General features: G+C 39.4%; 1 protein-coding gene and 1 pseudogene across 8 annotated transcripts in view; one reads left to right on the forward strand and one right to left on the reverse strand.

Moving 5' to 3' along the window:
- Positions 1–21777, forward strand: part of PHACTR2 (phosphatase and actin regulator 2) — a 273832-nt gene that overhangs the window by 134576 nt on the left and 117479 nt on the right. Inside the window, exon 1 of one of the 8 annotated variants that reach the window (XM_006932071.5) lies at positions 4913–5170. The exons of the other annotated variants lie outside the window; for them this stretch is intronic. Within the exon in view, the coding sequence (XP_006932133.2) occupies positions 5125–5170 (46 nt within the window). The 5' untranslated portion in view covers positions 4913–5124. Of the gene's footprint in view, positions 1–4912; positions 5171–21777 lie in introns of those variants that run through there. 8 annotated transcript variants of the gene reach the window in all.
- On the reverse strand, positions 9633–9977 carry LOC109499936 (annotated as a pseudogene).

Consider the following 21777-nt stretch of genomic DNA (forward strand, 5'->3'; position numbering starts at 1 on the left):
GCATTTAAAAAAGTAAACACTAGTTACATGTACAGAATGTCAGCTGAAAGTATAAGATCCAATAAAACTTTTATCTGCATTTTAGTAGTTCTGTTTTTCTAGGTAAGCTTCCTTTCACAAAATGTAGCCAAGTTTTGGAGTAATACAGAGTTTTTAAAAGCTGGCAGACATTCTACTAAAAAAGTACCTTAATACTTAAAAAATTTTGCATGTTAGTTTTTAGTTTCTGAGTTATGTATTCTTTTACCTGATTATTAGAATGCCTTGTGTTAAAATAGCCTTCTAACTTTAAAAATTGCCTTCTAGTGTGCTGGCTTTGGCAGGACATACACTTAAAAAAAAAAAAAATGCCCTCTAGCACCTCCATCAGAGGAAGGGAGAAAAAAGTTTTCTGCCTTTTAATAAACCTGACAATGAATGGTAGGTGGAAAGAAAATAATTGGCTAAAATAATAGTTTTAGATGACCTGTGAATTTCTATTGTTTCTTCTAGAAAACAAAGCAATACATTGAAAAAATATCCTATTTGGGAAGCTACTAAGTTTTAATTACTAAGTTTCCTTTCCTTTTCACTAGGAAAGAGTTTTTGTTTGACTATAATTCCCCTTACTCAGGGAAATGTCAGTAATTCATTGGATTTTCATGGGCAAGTCCAGAAATAAGGGTGACAATTAAGAGAACCTTCATCTACTTCTGACATGGCCACCATCAGCCATATTGCTTCCTGGGCCACCACTGCTCTGACCAACCATCTCATCTCCTGGGAGTCTGCCTAACCTTTCTTTCCCCCCACAACTGCTGGTTCTCAAAATGGGTCCTGCAGCATCTGGGCAAAGCAGACACCCAGGATGTGTATTCATGGCATTTGTGCTCTTGAGGGAAAAAGAGTGAGATCTCTCTCCCACTCCAAGCTTAGATTAGGCCACCTAGAAAGGCTGGCAGTCACCTAAATGATAGCATTTGGTAGTGGTGATTGTTCTAATTGTAAACCATCTTCTCTAGCCACCAAATTGTACCTCTACATCTACAATTTGGACTTTGACCTGGTAGGGTAGGGACTTTTTCACAAGTAGATGGCTAAAGTTGGGGTGCCTCAGTGGCTCAGTTGGTTAAGGGTCTGACTCTTGGTTTCAGCACAGGGCATGATCTCGCAGTTCATGAGTTTGAGCCCCACATCGGGTTCTGTGCTGACAGGGTGGAGCCTGCTTAGGATTCTCTCTTCCCATCTCTCTCTGCCTCTTCCCTGCCCACTCTCTCTGTCTCTCTCTCAAAAATAAAAATAAACTTAAAATTAAAAAAAAAATAGGTGCCTAAGTTTAGGTTTATTTATGCTTTTAACTTCTGTCTAGTAGATATAGTAATTTTCATCCACCAGGGGTGCAGGTGTAACTCTGGTTAGCCCAGATAGGAGAACTTTGTAACTCCAAATCAGACAGACCAGTGAAATCTGGGTGAAAATGTAAAATGCTTGAAAACCTTAATATGTACCTATAACCCCTTTGTCAAAAGGCCAACCAGATTCAGGAAGGGGAAATTCTATCTAACTAATCCATTCAATTTAACTTCTTTCTGGAAGTAAATGAATAAATCACAGTTCTTTCAGGGATTGAAAGATATTTAGATTGCAGGGTGGAAAAATCAGTAGATGCCATCATTCTATACTTTTAGGGAGGCTTAACATAGACTGTCCCTCAATTTCAGTCATGGTGTGATCTGATGACAGCATATTATAAAAGATGAAAGTAGTGGTTTGCTGAAGGCAGCTCATATAGACCAGTTGTGAAATTTCCAGGAATTTTGCAAACTAGTTGACATACATTTTGCAAGCCAGTCAACTGCTTGTTGAATTGGCCGTTGTAGGAGTATTTACATTAAGGAAATAAGCAAATACTACATACAAGTCACAAATCAATCTTGTCCCCATCCCCAGACAAACCCGAGTGTTGAGTATTTACCAGGATATCGCTGGATAAGAGTTTGGTTTAGAAATATAGACCAAGGAGCAGGATCAATGGGATAAATGCTGGAGAATTATAAAAATAGATGGTTTCCTCAGAATTAGATGTTGGCACTAATTTTGTTTAGCATTTTTATAAACTCTGTGGAGAGAGGTGATATACAGAGAAACGTCCATATTTTTCTGATGACATTAAATGTTCCTACAGTTAAACCATAAACTGTAGGATTAACACCCAGAGCTCTTAGTCAGACTGTTAATTGGCTGACTTATAGATCACATCTCAAGTAAGGCAAAAAAAAAAAAAAAAAAAAAAAAAAAAAAAAAAAAAAGGCAATTTGGGGGGAAATTATCTTAAAATACTCTTGTTAGATGATAACTTATAACCTTTACATGATGTCCTAAAAATTGAATTTTGGGATTTCTGTAGACTTTCTATGTTCATTAGTATAATTTGTTAGCTGTGACAAAAAGGCAACAAAATAGAATAACTGTCCCACCCTTATAAAGAAACCTGGATACACACTGCAATTTTGGTTGACATGCTTCAAGGATAATGTAATGGAACTGGAAAAGTTTCAGAGAGAAGAGTGTAACCTGATCAGGGGATTATAGGAATCTCAGATGAGGCTAAGATTATATTAACTAGCAAATCCTGAAAGGTTTTAAATAAGGTAAATATGGACGGATTTAGCAAATCCTGAAAGAAGAGAATTATAGAGTACCCCTCTGATGTTTGAAATAAGAATTTGTAGAAGAAATAAAAAGAAAGACATTATTGTTTCTCAAGGAAAAGGAGTAATGATAGCAAAAACAGCCTCAAAATTTAACCTTTGTCAATTCAAAAAAAATCATTACATTTACATATTTTAATGTGCAAAATTTACTGTATATTTCTTCTAACCAATGACCTCCCTTATCAATTAGGCTCTATTAGTGGAAGGAAGAGTGTGAAGTTCCCTCTTTTCAATTTCAGTTGAGAAAACACTTAACCGTGGATTTTTGTTGTTGTTTTAAGGCAAAGGAATGGAAGAGCCATTATAATTGTTTGCTCTCAATGATGAGCCCCTCAGGTGGGATGTGTTCCCAAAATACAACAGTTTGGCACATTATAAAGAAATTTAGTTGATTGATTTCATTGTACTAATTAGAACTCACATCTAGGTTAATCCTCAATTTCTTTAAAAAACTTCAGGTTTCTTAAGAATGCATTAGGCAAAGAGAAGTAGATAATTGATCACACTATTCTAGGGAGGTGGGGAGTCTCCACAATAGACAGCTGTTTGGGTGTGAAAAAAAATAGGGCAATTTACATAATTGCGATTAAACAGACAAGCAAATGTCTTTCAAAAAATTAAGCACGGCTGTGTGTGATCTTAATAAAACAAACTTCAGAAAAAAAGATTTTCGGGGGCGCCTGGGTGGCTTAGTCAGTTGAGCATCCGATTTCGGCTCAGGTCATGATCTCATGGTTCTTGAGCTCAGCCCCACATCAGGCTTTGGGCCCATAGCACGGAGCCTGCTTCAGATTCTCTCTCTCCCTCTCTCTATGTCCCTACCCCGCTAGTGCTCTCTCTCAAAAATAAATAAATATTAAAAAAAGATTTTCATGTTTAAGGTATTAAATAACTTAAATTTATTAGTTTATATTATATATGTTATATCGTTTTTTAATAGTTTAGAGTTGAATATCTAGGATAATCTAAAAAGTGAAAGCTGTGGCAAGTGACCTAAATGTATTGCAGTTATTTTCTTTCATGAAATACATGCATTCAGAGAAATGCACAAATTATGCATGTGTACAGCTCAGTGAAATTTTATAAAGTGAACACATTTATGTGACCAGCACACACCCCGTCTAATGGTTATGTGTGCATGTGTGTGCATTACATATATTATATACATATATATGCAGTGCACTACATATACATATAATCTATAGATTACACATCGATTGTTAATACCAAGAGTATTTACCTGTATTCATATTTTTAAGAAGTTGGGGGTTCAGATTTAATTATGGGAGGATTTAATTCGACTTCTAGGCAGTATTAGCTTTTAAAATAAATTACCCATTGTTTTTGGTGTTTTCACCTTTTGTATATTTTATACCCCTTGTATATTTATACCCCTTGTATATTTTAAACCCCTTACCACAAGGTTTCAGAGAGTTCACAGTGATTCTTTTTTTAAAAAAATTTTTTTTAATGTTTATTTATTTTGGGGAGAGACAGAGACAGAGTGTGAGTGGGGGAGGGGCAGACACAGAATCTGAAACAGGCTCCAGGCTCTGAGCTGTCAGCACAGAGCCCGACGCGGGGCTCAAACTCACAGACTGTGAGATCATGACCTGAGCCGAAGTCAGCCGCCCAGCCCACTGAGCCACCCAAGTGCCCCCACAGTGATTCTTTTTAAACGTAGGAGGGGTGAGCATCCTGGCGCTTGGATGGTAGACAGCAAAGTGTATCCTTAGCTGATTTCACACTTAGATCCATCTTTCAGATTTATTGTTCTCCATAACTGAGGACACGAACTTTTTTTTATTGTGTTTGTTAAAAGGAAGATAATTTTTTAAAGGAGAAAAGCCCTACACAGAGCAGACATCAAACAGTGCTGCAAGACTGCTAACAGAATGTGAGGACGAAACCAACTTTAAAGAAACAAATTTTGTTAAATTAAGTACCGTGACTAAGTACTTTAATTCCTTTTCTTCCAGCCCTAAAGGATCATTTGACATTGAACCTTTTAAGTTAAACGGGAGTCGCCTGAACTCTCTACCACCCTGGGGGGGGGGGGGGTGCCGGTCTCACAGCCCCCGCGGGCGCCGCGGGACCCGCCGGGGGCCTCTCTCCTCCCAACTACTTCGTCCCCCTGCGCCCATTCCCCTCCTCCCCTCCCCCTCGCCCTCTCCCCTCCCTCCTCCCCCGTGACCCCTGACCCCAGCTAATCTGCATAGAGGAATGACAGGCATCCGCTGGGCAGGATCCGCCTCGCCGGCTGCGGCCGGCCGGGCTGGGAGACCCGCGCCGGGGAGAAGGTGAGGGGATCTGGCGGGCAGCTCCGCACAGCCCGGAAAATGAGCGCTTGGAAACCTGCCTGCGAGCGGACCCATGATCGAAGGACCAAAGGAGCCGCGTGATCGCCGGACCTGGCCCCGCGACCCCAGACATGGGCCAGACCTCGGTCTCCACGCTGTCCCCGCAGCCCAGCAGCGGTGAGTCCCGGGCGCACGGAGCGCCCCGGCCGCGCGGGCGCTGGGCTTGCTCAGGGCAGCTGGGACGGCCGAGGGCTCGGCGGCACGTCGGGCTGTGCCCGAACCCGCCAAGTCCGTCGGAGAAACCCGAGAGGTAGCGCTCCCCCAAACTCTTTGTCGTGGAGAAGTGGAATGCGTTTTGGGATCCAGCCGATTTTACCTTAAAGGCACAGGCTCCATTTTCCACACGAGATGCCTCGCCTGGGTGTTTATCTGAATTTCTTCGGAGCCTGAAAGTTACGAGAAACGCCATTTGCGTATTGCGGTGTTTTTAGAACGGGAAACTTAGAGAGCTAGATAAACGTGCCAACAGGTTTTTCTGTATTTACGCTTGGCTTGCGAACAGACTAGAACCGAATTCTTTCAAGCTTGTCAACTGATTTATGGTTTGTTTTCGGAGTAGACGTGCTGATTGCCTCCTCTAATCCTGGCAGAACTCTGAATACTTAGAAACTAACTTTAAAAAGGCTTAATCGTTTCAAAAGATAATCTGTTTTATGTTAGACCCCAAAGCTACAAAACTGGGGGAAACATACCTCACCAACTCAGTTGCCGAGGGCTGAAAGTTCAGTTTATGGAAGGAATCGTGTGTAACGTTTCTAAGTTACAATCCTCTGTTTTAAGTTGGGTTGGTTTTTTGTTGTTTTTTTTTTTTTTCCATTTTCTTAAAAAAAAAAGGGAAGGAAGGTACGTTTGGCATTTCTCCAGCAGGGTAGGGATAAACAACTTTTTGGTGGCGTTATTTGTAATTGGATAATGAAATAAATTTAAAAGTATTATTTTGATATTTTTTCCATCAACATTAAAAAAAAAAAAAAAAACCTCAAAGGGGCCATTTACGTTATTCCTTGAGATATCTGATACACTTTTAAAATTGTGTAAACATTAACAGGATCTTGCTGAAAGGAAGTGACAGGGCACAGATGAAGGTTTTTTTTAATCAGCTCCAGGATGTCTCCAGCTAGATAGCATTCTATCATTCCAACTTACCCCCACATGGGTTTGTTTATACTGTGCTGCTTCACACCCTGAAAAATCATAAGCTTTACTAGGGCTTATGTTAATGTCGCCAAAAGAGGAACCCTCTACAAAGGAGAGAAATCAAAATCCAAGAATAGATCACACCTTTCCTTCTTGTTAATGACAAGGGTTATACAATGCACCAGAACATCAGAGACTTCGTATTGACGCCTTTGGGAATGGGATGGGTGGGATGGGGAAGGGGGGGGGGTGTTGATTAGGATCTTAATTTTAGTAAACTATCTTGTGCAAATGACGCTTAGTTTCCTTTGTCTTACTTTAAAAAACAGTGTGGCTTCTTTCATTGTAAGGAAGAGTTTATATTTTATATTTCTGCACTGGTAAAGCATAGAATTGAATCAGTACTCATATACAACAGCTATAAAGTACGCCCAGGACTTAGTTCTTTTGCTGCAAAATATTGTTGGGATTAATATTAGAAAAGTGAATTTTGCCTTTACAAAGGGCGAGGAATATTGCATAACTGATCACTAAGAAGCAGAATAGAATCTTAAAATATGACTGTTCTAGCTCTTACCCAGTATAGCGAAAAATGCCCAGATTGTATAATTCCCTATAAAATGACTAATCATGTTGAGAAATTGTTCAACCGATTTATATAGAAAGTGAGTTAAAATAAAAAGTTATGCTTGACCATAGAAGATGTTTGATTTGGGCTTTTGTAAAATAATCATTACAGGCCACAAGTTAGCTTGCTTTTCACTCTTGATTTTAGGCTCTTGAACCTTTCAGCTTAGGGCTGCATCTGTTTCTCGAAGTTTTAGGAAGACCATTAATCATTATTTCTGAAAACATGCAGTTAGAGCCATTATTTCTATTTTTTAAAAACAGCTGTATTGACATAATTACCATACCATACCAAACTCACCCACTGAAAATGTACACTTCATTATTTTTTAGTATATTCGGTGTTGTGCAACCATCAGTCTCTTTTCCCATCCCTCTCAACCCCCAGCCCTAAATAACAAATCTTCTTTGCTTATTCTGAACATTTCATATAAATGGAATCATAACATCACATGGCCTTTTGTGACTGACTTCTTTCACTCAGCATAGTGTTATCAAGGGCCATCCATGTTGTAGCATGTATCAGTCCTTCATTTCTTTTCATTGCCGGGTAACATCCTACTACAGGAATACACCACATTTTCTCTCTCTTTCCATCAGTTGATGGACATTTAGGTTATTTCTAGGTTTTGGTTCTATGAAGAGTGCTGCTATGAACTTCATGTACAAGTTGTTGGTGAACATATGTTTTCATTTCTTTTTGGTATATTTCTAGGAGTAGAATTGCTGGGCCACATAGTAATCCTATGTTTATGTTATGTTTTAAGGAACTGCCAGTTTTTCAAAGCAGCTGTACCATTTTACATTCCCTCCAGCAGTATATGAAGTTTCCAGTTTCTCTACATCCTTGCCAATACTTGTTATTTATCTTTTTGATTTTAGCCGTCCTGGTAAATGTGAAGTTGTATCTCATAGTGGTGTTGATTTGCATTTTCCTAATTACTAATGACATTGAGCATCTTTTTCACGTACCTGTTGGCCATCCATATGTCTTCTTTGGAAAAATGTCTATTCAGATTCTTTGCCCAATTTTAATTAGGTAATTTGACTTCCTATTTTTTTTTAATGTTTATTTATATTTGAGAGACAGAGAGAGAGACAGACAGACAGAGACAGAGCATGAGTCAGGGAGGGGCAGAGAGAGACAGAGACAGAATCCCAACCAGGCTCCAGGCTCTGAGCTGTCAGCACAGAGCCTGATGCAGGGCTCAAACTCACAAGCCATGAAACCATGATCTGAGCCAAAGTCGGACGCTCAACTGACTGAGCCACCCAGGTGCCCCTTGACTTCCTGTTATTGGGATAAAAGAATTCTTTATATACTGGAGATAAGTCATTACCAGATATGTGATTTACAAATACTTTCTCCCATTCTGTGGGTTGTCTTTTCACTTTCTTGATATGGTTTGCAATTCAGAATTTTGAAATTTTGATTATTTCCAGTTCACCTTTTTTTCTTCTCTTTGTATTTTTGGAGTCTTATCTAAGAAACCATTGCCTAACCAATGTCAAGAAGATTTACACCTAAGTTTTCTTCTAAGAGTTTTATAATTTTAGCTCTTACATTTAGGTCCGTGATACATTTTTTTTTAACTTTTATTTATTTATTTATTTATTTTGAGAGAGAAAGAGTGAGAATGTACACGCTTGAACAGGGGAGGGGCAGAGAGAGGGGGGACAGAGGATCCAAAGCCGACTCTGTTGCAACAGGAGAGAACCCAGTGCGGGGCATGAACTTACCAACTGTAAGATCATGACCTGAGCTGAAGTCTGGCACTTAACAGACTGAGCCACCCAGGTGCCCCTAGATCTGTGATCTGTTTTAAGTTAATTTTTATGTGTGGTGTATTGTAGGGTTCTAATTTTCATTCTTTTGCATGTGGATATCTAGTTGTCAAGCACCATTTGTTGAAAAGATGACTCTTTCCCTATTGAATTGTATTGGCACCTTGTCACAAATCAGCTGACAGTAAATGTAAGGTTTATTTCTGAACTTCTATCCTGTTGATCTACATGTCTATTAATATGCCGTGCTGTCTAGATTACTATAGCTTTGCAGCAAGTTTTGAAACAGAAAAGTGTTTTCTAACTTTGTTCTTCTTTTGCAAGATTTTTTTGCTATTCTAATCTCCTTGCATTTTTATATAAATCTCACATTCAGCTTGTCAGTTTCTGCAAAAAAGCCAGCTGGGAGTTTGATGGGGATTGTGTTGAATAATATTGTTCTCTTAACAATGTGAAGTCTTTCAGTCTGTAAACATGAACATCTTTCCATTTATTTAGATCTTATTTAGACCTTATTTAGATCTTATTTAGAAGTTTAGATCTTACTTAGAAATCTTCCTTAATTTCCTTCCACGGTGTTTTGTAGTTTTCAGCATAGAACTCTTGCTCCTTCTTTGTTAAATTTATCCCTGCATATTTATTATTTTTGATGCCACTATAAATGAAATTATATTCTTATTTCATTTTGAGAATGTTGTCTGCTAGCATATAATATACAAAAATTAATTTTTATACATTCATCTTATACCCTACAAACTTGTGGAACTCATTTTTTGGTCCCGATAGTTTTTCAGTACATTCCTTATTATTTCTATATATAAGATTTTATGTGCAAATAGAGATAATTTTTCTTCTTGTTTTCCAATCTGAAGATCTTTTGTCTTCTTTTCCTTGTCAAATTGCCCTCACTCATTATACACTATCATGTTGAATACAAGTGCCAAGAGTGGACATTCTTTTTTTTTTTTTAATATAACAGAACATTTAATTACATTGGTTTTCTATCACCACACTAGTCATTTAATAATGATTATATTGGCCATTTGCATTGGTTGGCAGGAGGCTCTTCCTCTAAAGGCTACCTTGATTTCCACTGTATCATTTTTCTTGCCAGACTTAGTTCATTTTCAGCCTGAAGAATCACTCCTATAGTTGGCCACCCTGAAGTTGGTCTTTGAATTTCTTAACACCTGATTCTGCTTTAACCATATTCAGCTTCTCATTTGTAATCTATTCTGTATACTTTCTATATGCTGTATTTTTAGGAATTTGCTGAAGAACATTGAGAAACTTTACAATATTCTTAGCCTCTCATGTGACTCTGACATATAGCCAGTCCCACAAGGCTGATGGTCTTTTATAGCAAACCCACCATGACAGAGCCCAAGGGTGAACATTCTTGTCTTCTTCCTGATCTAAGGGGGAAAACAATCAGTTTTTACCATTTAGTGTCATGTTAGTTGTGGGCTTTTCATAGATGCCCTTTATCAAAAGGTTCTGTTCTATTCCTAGTTTGGGAGCATCTTTATCATGCAAGAGTCAAAGACTTTTTTTTTTTTTTTTTTTTTGTGGCTCTCTTGAGATGATTGTGTGTTTTCTGTCCTTCATTCTATTAATATAGCATTAATTGATTTTCAGATGTTAAACCAAGTTTGCATTCCTGGAATAAAGCTTACTTGGGTATGGTGTATAATCCTTTTATGTGTTGCAGGATTTGGTTTGCTAGTATCTCATTGAGGACTAGATCCATTATTTCTAAGCACAGGCTAAACAGATATGTCACCAAATAGGGTGGTTTTAGTACCCTCTGGCCTCATGCCCTAGAAGCATTGAGACTTCAGTATTCCCCTCGCCAAGTATAAGGCATGCTAGATTGGACACGATAAATGTTTGTTGAATGTATGACTGAATCAACGATATTGTCAATGGACAGCCCAATTGCTTTAAGCCAATGATCATATGAATGAGAGTTATGTTTGTTTGTTTTTTACATCAAGAATTTTGTTGTTACTCTGGCTCTGTTGTCTGAAGGGTGGTATCTGAATCTAGTAGCTGTTTCTTCAGCACCACCCCACCCCCTGAGGCTCCGCCTCAGCCCTTGAGTTAAAAGGGCAGAGAAAGCCACTCTTTGATTTTGGGGAGACAAAGGAATGAGTGAATAAAGTTTGCACATCGCATCTAGGCCATGATGGAATCTATATGTATTTGTGTTTCTAGGTTTTCATATTTTGGTCAGGGATTTATATTTTTTCTGCCTAGAATACTTATCCATTTCTGTGTAAACCTGGATCTCTGTAAGAAGAAATCATGAAAGCAAAAAGGGTAGAGTTTAATTTCCTTAATGAAAATAACATGCCACATGGTCAAACTTTACAAGGTGATTCAGGCTAAAAGTGAGTTTGACTCCCCCCCCCCAGACCTCAATCTCTTACCAATTATAACCTGGAATGAACAACTCTTTTCCCCCCATTTCAGACAGTTTTCATTCAAGTATTTATCTTTATCAAAACACAAGCAAGACATACTACATTTACTGCTCTAGAGTTTGAGCTTTTCATGTAATACAACTTCAAAATATTTCCATATCAATCTCTTTAATCTATTATTATTATTATTATTATTATTATTATTATTATTTTGAGAGAAAGCACACGCGCGTGGGTGCGGGGAGGGGCAGAGGGAGGGAGAGAGAGAGAGAGAGAGAGACAGAGAACAGGGCTCACCCAAAGTGGGGTTTAAGATCACCCAGTGTGGGACTCGAACTCACAAACTGTGAGATTATGACCTGAGCCGAACTCAAATGCTTAAGGATTGATCCACTCAGGCACCGAATCTCTTTAATCTTATAAACAAGCAATTTTATAATCTGTAGGTATATCATGCTTTTTAAAAGAACTTAATGTTTTTATACTTTAGGTTTGTATTTTTAGATTGTTTTGGGGTTCTTTTATGTATGTGCTATGATGAAAAATGCTGAAATGCACATCTTTATCTGAACATCTTGAACTACGTGTACCAATAAAATCCTAGAATTGTAGAGTCAAAAGATTTGTATATTTCATTTTGGTAGACTTTGCCAAATTACTCTCAAAGAGGCTGCTTAGTATATGAGAATTCCATTTTTGAACTCTTCACCAACACCACAGGAGTATCAGGGTTTCTCTTAGACCGTATAGTGCTTTGTGAGAAACTGAAGTCCCTCCCTCTGGTTGAGGCCGCCCTGCAGGCACATGATTTAACAAGTGGAACATTAGCAGGAATTGAGTCCCAACATACTTCCTTGCCTAGATGTCCTTGTGCAGTGAACACTCTACACAACTGTACCTGACCACAATGTTATACATAATTAATTTGCAAAAACCCATGTCAGTCTATATGCAAAAAGGGATATCTCACTTTGATTATGAGTGAAGTGGGGTATTTGTATTTCTTTTTCTCTGAATTGTTTATAGCCTTATTTTATGTTTTCTTGCAGCTTTTTGTGGAGATTTTTTTTAAGGAGATTAGCCTTGTGCTTATATTTTTCTATGTTATTCTTACCTCTTAAATTTATTTTTTTCATATAAAAACTCCTGTTTTTACATGGTCAAATTTATCAATCCTTTTCTTTTTTACAAACTAGAGTCACGCTTTCCTTTTCTATTTTTCTTGTATTTGAATATTGGATCTCTGTAACTTATTCTGATTTAAAGTGAATGCTTTAATGATATTTTAATTTTTTTTTCAACGTTTATTTATTTTTGGGACAGAGAGAGACAGAGCATGAACGGGGGAGGGGCAGAGAGAGAGGGAGACACAGAATCGGAAACAGGCTCCAGGCTCTGAGCCATCAGCCCAGAGCCCGATGCGGGGCTCGAACTCACGGACCGCGAGATCGTGACCTGGCTGAAGTCGGACGCTTAACCGACTGCGCCACCCAGGCGCCCCACTTTAATGATATTTTAAAACGTATGCATAGCTACGAGCCCCATCATCAGAAAATTGAAAAAGCAAATCATAAACCTGACAAAATATTTGCATTAAATATATTGAAAACAATAATTAATATCTTTATGGACTAAGGCCCTTAAAAATCAGTAAGAAAAAGAAATCAATAAGAAACTGAACTCACTGTAGGAACTATTAAAAATTAACTTTTTAATCTCCTCACAACATCAATTTTATTAATACATTTTCCAGATAAGGAAAACTAAAGCACAAGAGTTACCTTGCCCACATTACTTAACCAGAGAAGAGACATAATTTACCAATTGGTATATGAAATAGTTTTAGCAATTCAATGAAAAAAAAAAAAAAAGAAAAGATGCTATCGATCATGTATGCACTGAGCAAGGATTAGAATGATTTTCAGATGATTGTCTTGTGATAGTTTAAATTGGTACAACCTATCAGAAGAGCAGCTTGATGATTAAAAACCTTAAAATGTGCATACACCCAGACCCAGCAGTTCCACTTTTAGGAGTATATTGTAAAGGAAATAATTACTTGCTCACTGGGGTAATGTTTATGAAAGCCAAAAATTGGAAATAGCAGTTGAACACCAAGAAATGTTTTCAGTTATGTGGGAAACAATCATGCGATGGAATAAGCTACTTAAAAATGGTGTAAAACATAATTTTGAAAAGTGATTTATATAATAAATAACATAATATAAAAAGGCAGGTTTAAAGTAATGATTCTGTTTTTTAAATATGTGCATGAAGAAAAATCTACACAGAGAGAGAGGAAATTCATTTACGAGGAATAGTGTGGTAGCTTCTGCTTTCATCTGCTTTGGACGTGATCGTGGCCAGGGATTTCATATCCAGGGTCTGCCTGGACCGCCGCTGGAATTAAAGCCATGAGTTGCCCTGTAACCGTATTGGCTTTTCTCTAGCTGGCATGAAATCAGACTCCGTTTTAAAATCATTGACTGTTTTGCAGCCACTTTATTTTTTCTTGTGAATTCCATGATGAAAACAAAAATATAGGTCCTTATAGCCATCCTCACTTGGGGGTTAATTTTCTTCTTAGTCTGTTTGATCATAATGCAAATGTCCCTCACTTGGAGAGAAAATGAGCAAAAATTTGAATTTCATTTACTTCTCTTTGGTCCACAGCTCATCAGGTCTGGTCAATGAGTAATATTCCAAATATTTTTAGCTTAAATATATTTTATCTTCCAAAGTCTGAGAGGATAACAATCAGTGGGGGAGTCAGACTTCACCTTTTGCCTACTTAATGCAGGAGGGCAGGAGATAAGGACTCTGGGTTGTTGATCCTCTAAATAAGCCTCTTTAACTTGAATAAAGGAGAAGTTCCAACACCCTTTCTGGTCTTGAGGGACTTCAGTGTAATGGGCTAACTGCCCATTCTTGGGAGTCTATATTCTTGGGAGTAAAGATTCATATTTAGTGGGGACTCAACTTATGTAAAAGTGTTCTTGAGGTAGAAATAGTCTTAAGCAAATAAACACTTCTGGTCCACTCTCTATCCCACCGCTATCTGAGCAGGGGAACCCAAACCAAAAACAACAGTTTTTGTTCCCCAGAAGGGAATGGGCAAATAACATTGCTTTTAAAAGTTTGCTCTGTTATCGTTTATATTTGCTTACGCCTCCATTTATTTTTGTTTCAAGGGGCTGGATGTTTTTATTCATATAAACCTTCTGGCAAGTATAACATTTCAGCCATTAACACTAAGGGAATTTTGGTTGACAAAGGAGGGACTTAAGTGGTGTTTTGCTTAGGAATAACCTGGAAAGCTGTGCCGGTATGTGCTTGGTGGATATATTCCTGCAAATTGGCTCATTTTGTAAGGTGTTACTGGCACACCTGGGTGACTCAGTCGTGGACTGACTCTTGATTTCAGCTGAGGTCATGATCTCGCTCTTTGTGAGTTCCAGCCCCCACCCCCACCCCCACCCCCGCATAGGGGCTCAGCGCTGAAAGCACAGAGCCTGCTTGGTATTCTCTCTCTCTCTCTCTCTCTCTCTCTCTCTCTCTCTCTCTCACTCCCCCCCCCCCCCGCCTCCCTCTCCCTCTCTCAAAATGAATAAACATTTCTAAAAATTAAAAAAAAGTGAAGTGATTACACGGAAGATTCTGTGCTAGGCCATGGGGGAAGATTCAAAGGGAAATCATACATAGCCCCTGCCCACAAGGGTCTGTGCTTAGTGGAGATGGGCAGAAAGGAAAGTGGGAGGAAAGGGACCCCTGGAGAATTGTGGGGACAAGTGAGGGAGTCCAGAAAGTACAGAATGGGGACAAGAATTCTGGCTCTGAAAGGCAAGAAGGACACAGGCGGTGGGAAGCACTGAAGGTTTTTTATCAAATGAGAAATGATTACAGCTTTGCCCCAGGGGATGAATCTGCCTGCCGAGCACACAGTATGGATTTCCTGGGGGAGACCTCCCCACGGCCAAGAGGTCCGCTAGGATAATCCAGCAAGGTGGAGTGAACTCCCGACCTGGGGGGTGGCTGGAGAAATGGGAGCGGGGCGATGACCACATCTGTATCTGCAACTCTGCTCTCACCTTGCACTCTAGGCTCAGATATGCTAGAGCCTATGGGGCAGGTCTGCTTGGGTCCTCAATGGGCATCCTACAGGTAAGAGGTCTAGACAGAAGGCTTGGGTTTACCCGCCAAATCCCTTCTCCCCTGAACTTTCTACATGTCACCAAATGATACCTCCAGCCACCTGATGCATTCTAGCTGGAAGTTGAGGAGGCCTCCTTGAGTTTTCCCTTCCCCTCCTCACCGAACCATCCACGTGTCCTATACGTTTTCCTTTCCAAATGTCTCTCTAGTCCACCCACTTCTATCTCTACTGCCACCATCCAGGCCCTGACCACAGTCATTGCACAACCGTAGTGAGCTGGAGCTGGTCTCCTGCTTCTGTTCTCAGCCTTCTGCAATTCATGTTCCACACAGCAGCCAAAGTAATGTTTTAAAACATAAATCACATCACTTCCTTACTCACTGCCTTCCTGCGTCTTCCCATTGCCCTTAGAATGAAATCCAGATTTCTTACTCTGGCCCACGAGGCCGCAGGATCCTCTCTGATCCTTGGCCCCTGCCCCTCCCCCCACACCTCCTCGTGCCACAGTCTTACTCCCTTTTCCAGTCACCAGACAAGCCTTGCTTGTTCTTACCTGTGACCTTGGGAGTTGCTGCTCCCTCTTTGTCTGGGATGAAAGGGACACTCTCTGGCTAGCTCTTTCCAAAGCTTACTCCTTCAGTTGCCAGCTTCATGGAGACCTTCCTTGTCCAGCCCTCTTCAGAGAAGCCTGCCTAGCTCCTCAAGCCACAGTTCTTTCTCCTTCCTTGCTTTTATCTCTCAGATAATCCTGCTTTTTTCTTTATTTTTTTAAGTTTATTTGTTTATTTTGAGTATGCCCTGCGTGCAAGCCAGAGTGGTGGGTGCCGGGGGGGGGGGTTGGAGAGGGGCAGAGAGAGAGTATTCCAAGCTGCTCCAAGCTATTCAGCATATTCAGCAGGGAGCCCGATGCAGGGCTAGATCTCAGGAACCATGAGATCATGATCTGAGCCGAAATCAAGAGTCAGATTCTTAGCCAACTGAGCCACCCAGGTGCCCCTATCCTGCTTCTTTACATGTTTCTTTTTGAATACCTCCTTCACTAGAACCTAGGCTCCAGAAGCTAAGGGACCTTATCTTGTTCCCTAATCTGCCTTATTCTGACGTATATGCTTGACACAACTATTGAATAAATGAACAGCCCTTTTTGGCCAGTTCGGATATTAGTAGAGTGATAGGCATTGAGTGAAAAGTTAAGTAGTGTCCAAGAAATGTGCAGCTGTTTAAATTGATTCTTCAGTATTTACCTCCAGTCTCTAAATAGCACGCTTACTTGTCAATTATCGATTGTTCAGTTTGACACATTGTCACTGAACTCACAGTTTGGAAATTGAAGATACAGCTTCGTTTTTCACCCTTTCTCTGACCCCTGCCAACCCACCCCCCTCCATCACACATTTCTCTACTGTTCTCATCCTCCCAGCGTTCTTCCACTGTACTTTTGATTAGAACAGTATTCTGTGTAACTGTGTAAAAAGTTGATGATAGCTAAGCCTGTGGTAAACCATGATTACTTTTTCTTTCCTGCATGGCTTTTGCTTTCCTTACTGGTATTTTTGTTTGCTTGCTAAGGGTCCTGCGTACTCATCCCTAAATCTTCCCCCAGTTATGTAAATCTCTTCTCGGCATGTTCAAACACTTTTGTTATTCTGTCAAGTTCATCTTGAAGAACTGTAACCAAATTGGACTGTGGCTTCCTCTAAGCTTGCTGCCTATTTCCCTGGATCTCTCTTCACATCAGGCTGGGGAGTCTTTCCACTTACGTCTGGTGTTGGACGTTTAGATTCCTAGATCAACGTCTATTTTTTTCTGGGTCTATTTCCTTATTTAGACAGAGCACACAGGTAGCTTCTTGAGAAAAGCTCATGGGGCATGGGTTTTTTGAGACCTACTATATAAGAAGGCATCTTTATTTTGTCTTTCTACTTGCTCAGTAGCTTGGCTGGGTCGTAAGGCAGCGAGGCAAACTTACTGTAATATGTAAAAATATCCACTGCCACTTATAATTAATCACCATTAACATTTTCTCTTTATGTAGATTAATTTTTTTCTCTTCAGCAAATAGCTTTGAATTAATTGCAAAAGACTTTCTTGAACAGTTGTCACACGAGAACTCAACTTTGACGTGCTCTTGTTATTATAGTCTAAAAAAATATTTTATGAAAGTTTAACGTTTTATAGCTGAATGGACTAATTTAAAAATATGTTTACTGAGGTAATAATGATATTTCACAGACTTGCCTGATTGTGAGAATCACTTAGTATGCTTGGGAAAAATACTCTCTTCTGGGCAACATATTCTAGAATAGCAAAATCCATCTTGGAGTGGGGTCTCAGAATCTGCATTTTTAGCAAGTATTCCAGAAGGCTCTTAATGTGAGAAACATCCTCTGGAGGTTAGCAGTGTCTTAAAAAGTGGCTTCAGATGAAGGCTTTCTCTCTTCATTAACAATGTGTGACTTCTCTTGACGTGAAGTAGAGGTTACAAAATGTCCAGTTCAAAAACACTGATGTTCTGTACCCAATGCCTTGATGAATTTGGTCATTAATATGTCCTATTCCTGAGCAAGTATTCCCATTGTCAAGGACAATTTTGGCAAAATCACGTTGCCAGAAGTTTTTTTGCTCTTACATACATTTTGCTAATATTACAAACTGCAAAATAATTCATTTCCCGCAAGAGTTGGGTTTGAGGTAAATACAGTTACATTCAAAGGGAAAGAAGCTGTCGGTAGAATGACAGTTGCTGTTTAAGGAAAGGACCCAGAATTTTGAGTCAGTTGCCTTTTTAGGAAGACACCTGTAAACTTCATTGGAGGTGGCTGTGTGCTAATTAAGGAGGAACCAAAGCGACAGAGCAGGGGCTGCATTAGAACAGGTGTTTAATAATGCGTGGGACGGACTGTAAGAAAGATTTTAGTCAAATATATTTTCTAAAAAGGAGGCCGAGACCTTTTCTCTTTTAGAAATGTGGGCAGCAAATCCTGAAAACTTCAAAAGGAAGCAATCATTTATTTAGAAATTCTTTTCATATGTTCCTTTTGGAAACGTTTGACTCTTTATTTTTGCCTGTTTTTATTTCAGGGGTCTTTTTCCTTTCAACGATGTGCCTATTTTGCAGTACATTGCCCAGTGTGAAGTAAATTCCAGTCTTAATTGGGGTCTCTTACAGGCTTTTTCTGAAGGGTTTCTGAGCCTCCCCCGGGAAAGGCCACTGTTTGCCCAAGGTGTTCTGAGGAGGGCCTGCTGAGCATTGCCCTGGACCTTCCTTCCAGAATAAGAATGTTTCTGACCACACAGCTGGGTAGCCCACAGGACTGAGAAGGGCAACGTGACAGGATGATTCAGGATCGCAATTGCCGATTCCATCTATTTAAAGGGATTCTGTGTTTTTCAAAATTTCTTCTACATCTGTGAAGTTAACTTGTGCTGACCTGCCAGGCTGGAGGAGACAGCTGAGGATGGAAACTTGGAATAAGCCAGAACGAGTTAACTGAGCTCATGTTGAATGTTCTGTGTGCCTAACAGAGCAGTGTTTCATTTTCCTCAAGTCTACTAAAATGGAATTATATACATATGTGCGCAACTAGTGTTCTGTCGCTTGGAAAGTACTTGGCTGCCAGTTTTTTAAAGAAAACATGAAAAGAATAAAATCAAACTGGAGATTTTTAAGAAGGATCTAGAACTGCACACTTAAAAAAAAACCCGAGTCCCCTTTAGTCATCAGACCATGGAATGTCACAACACATGGACACCTCATTTTCAAATGATGGTGTTTTAATTAATAAGGCCATTATAAAATGATCCTAGCAGAAGCCTTTAAAGAACTTTTCTTTTCCCCTCTGTTAGGCGGGGCGGGGTAGAGATGGGGTTGAAAGCTGTGTGACGTTTTCACTCTACCTTCAGTGTACGAATAGACTCTGTAACAGATAAGAGGAAAAGTCTGTATTAGTTTGCTATGGCTACCATAACAAATTACTACAGACTGGGTTGGCTTCAACCAGAATTTCATTTTCTCACAGTTCTGGAGTCTAAGAACTCACTTAGCACTTAGAAGTCCAAGGTCAAGGTTTGGATTCTTCTAAGGTCTCTCTCCTTGCCACTTTCTCCCAGTATCCCCATATGGTCTGTGAACCCACACATCTATCCAGTCTTACTGTCTTACAAGGACACCGGTAATTGGATTAGGGCCCACACATATGACCTCATTTTTAAAGACCTTCTATCCAAATACAGTCACATTCTGAGGTACTTGGAACAAAGACTTCAATATTTGAATTTTGGGGGACAAAATTCAGCCATTGCAATTATCCTTCAAACAAGTTTACAAACTGAGATCCATTCACAGTGGCCCATAAACACATTGGATCCATTGCCTTTTTTTCTGGTTTCTTCAATTGTACTTCTCAACAGACTATAGCTTCTTTCCTGCTCGTCTTCAACGATGCTACATATTCAGTTAGATATGGCCCGAGTAAGAGGATGCATCGAAGGTGTTTTTTGGCAATGGAAGCCAATCAGTGTCACTAGGCAGTGCCACTTAGGAGATAAGGCATGGAATATAAAGAGAATAAGTGGTAAAATTAGAAAATAGTCTATGTGAACACTGTGTTTCTGCCATACTTGTATAAGAAATAATTACCTTTGAGTGGAGTACCAAATTGATTGAGTAATGCTAAGAAAAAAAAATGCTTATGAAGATGCTAATCCAGTGTGGTCAGCAACTATATAAGTACCACCTGACTAGTTTTTTATAATCTACTTTGAGATCCCTGAATGTGAGGCACACTATTTAGAGAAATGCTTTATTCCCAAATGTCACTACATATATATATTCCTCTTTTCTGTGTTTGATTTTTTTTCTTACTCTGTATGCTTTTATTATCTTAGATGTGTTTGATATCCTGCAGAGTGACATGTTTCTTCACAAAAAGCTGCTAAAATAAGAAATAAAATGAATAGGGATGCTAAAGAAAGATAGTGTTAAAACACCTGTCAAAGTAAAGCCAGAGCAAGAATGTTCTTGCCAGAAAATGCAGCAGCCCCATTGAATCAGGTTGGTAATTCAAGGATGATTCACATGTGACTAAAAACATTTATATTATGTCCCATACACTTTGCAAAGCACCTAGCCAGCTTTCAATAATGGCTTCCTATCTCTTGCTAAATTTCACAGGAAAGTCTTCACTGGGATGGACAGACTGGGTGGACTTATTCGTCTTGTCACAAGACATGAAGATAGTGCTTCAGAAACACACCCACTTCCTTGAGGTCCCAAATTCTTTAATTTAACTTGGAACAGGTCCCTCGAGCCCTGTAAACACACCAGTAAGATGGGTTCGTCAGAATCCTACAAACCTAGATTCTCCCTTAAAAGGGTTTAAAACTCTCCAGTCACCTAAGAGATTACTGTGTTTAATTTTTTGGCCGCTGTTGGAGCAGGAGTTTCCTAAAAGTAAGTTAGACCTTGAGATGGCTGAGATACGGGGCATTCCTAAGAAGCTGCATGCCAGATCCAATAATCTTTTGGGCCCTGATCTGAATCTAAATGGTGACGGAGTAGGAGTTGGGATGTGCAGGAATTTTCAGTTAAACTCCACACCCATTGGTTGTGATCCTGTCACTTTGGTTTTTTAACATAGTTAGCAGATCAGAATAGGCCAAACACTCATTCTAACAACGTTTGCAAGTCACAGAGTAATGGTGTTCTTCCAAGTGAGAACATTTCAGTGGGATTCAAGCTTGGCATTTCAGATTCAAAGCTCAGTATCCTAAGGTCTAAAGATGAAGGCTTACTATACACGATGGAAATAACTAATAAGGATTTAAGGAATAATGACTTATGGTGTTGGTAGTGCCATTCCTACGTTGTTTTCATTGCTGGGTATCTCGTCCCAGGGGCAAAAAGAAAGAGCATAAGGTTCCTGTTAGATCGCAAAAAGGGGATGGTGCAGAATAAACAGAGGTCCCCTTGATTGTGATTTCTTAGCCAGACCAGTAGATGATGATTTTCAGTAAATATGAGTCCTTCAGGACTTAGGAACTATGTTGAATTTAAAGGTGGCCTTAACACTAAAGAATCTGAGGTTAACAGAGTCATGAAACGGAACTTTTTTTTTTCTCCTAAGATTCTGACATTAGGCATATTTGGAAACAGGAGTAAAACGCAACTTCCTGTGTTTGGCCACTATAGCAACACTTCTTAAACAGCACAGACTTAAAAAAAAAAAAAAAAAGTAAAGGCAACAACAACGTGTAGCTCAACTAGGTGTAGACAGTTCACTAAGTGAATTTTCAGCATGGTTCAGTAAGGATTCACCAAGTAAACAACAGGTCTTTTGAATAAAATAGGTTCTTTTGTTTTTAGTTTTTTACTTTACTTTTTTATTTTTTGCAGGTACAAGCGTAAAAATAAACTGTGCAACTTCCCAGCTGGTGGGAAATAGAGCCAAATCCAGTTCTAGTGATTCTCTCCCAGTCTTGTAGGTGATGTCAACCTTCTTGCTTTGTGACTCCCCCCAGGGCACTTCTGCTGTGGGCTGATGGCAGTTTCCCTTGGGTGCATGCTGGTTCTCTGCAGCTCTCAGCAATTGTCCTGA

Source organism: Felis catus, chromosome B2, assembly GCF_018350175.1.
Source record: "Felis catus isolate Fca126 chromosome B2, F.catus_Fca126_mat1.0, whole genome shotgun sequence".
Lineage (NCBI taxonomy): Eukaryota > Metazoa > Chordata > Mammalia > Carnivora > Felidae > Felis > Felis catus.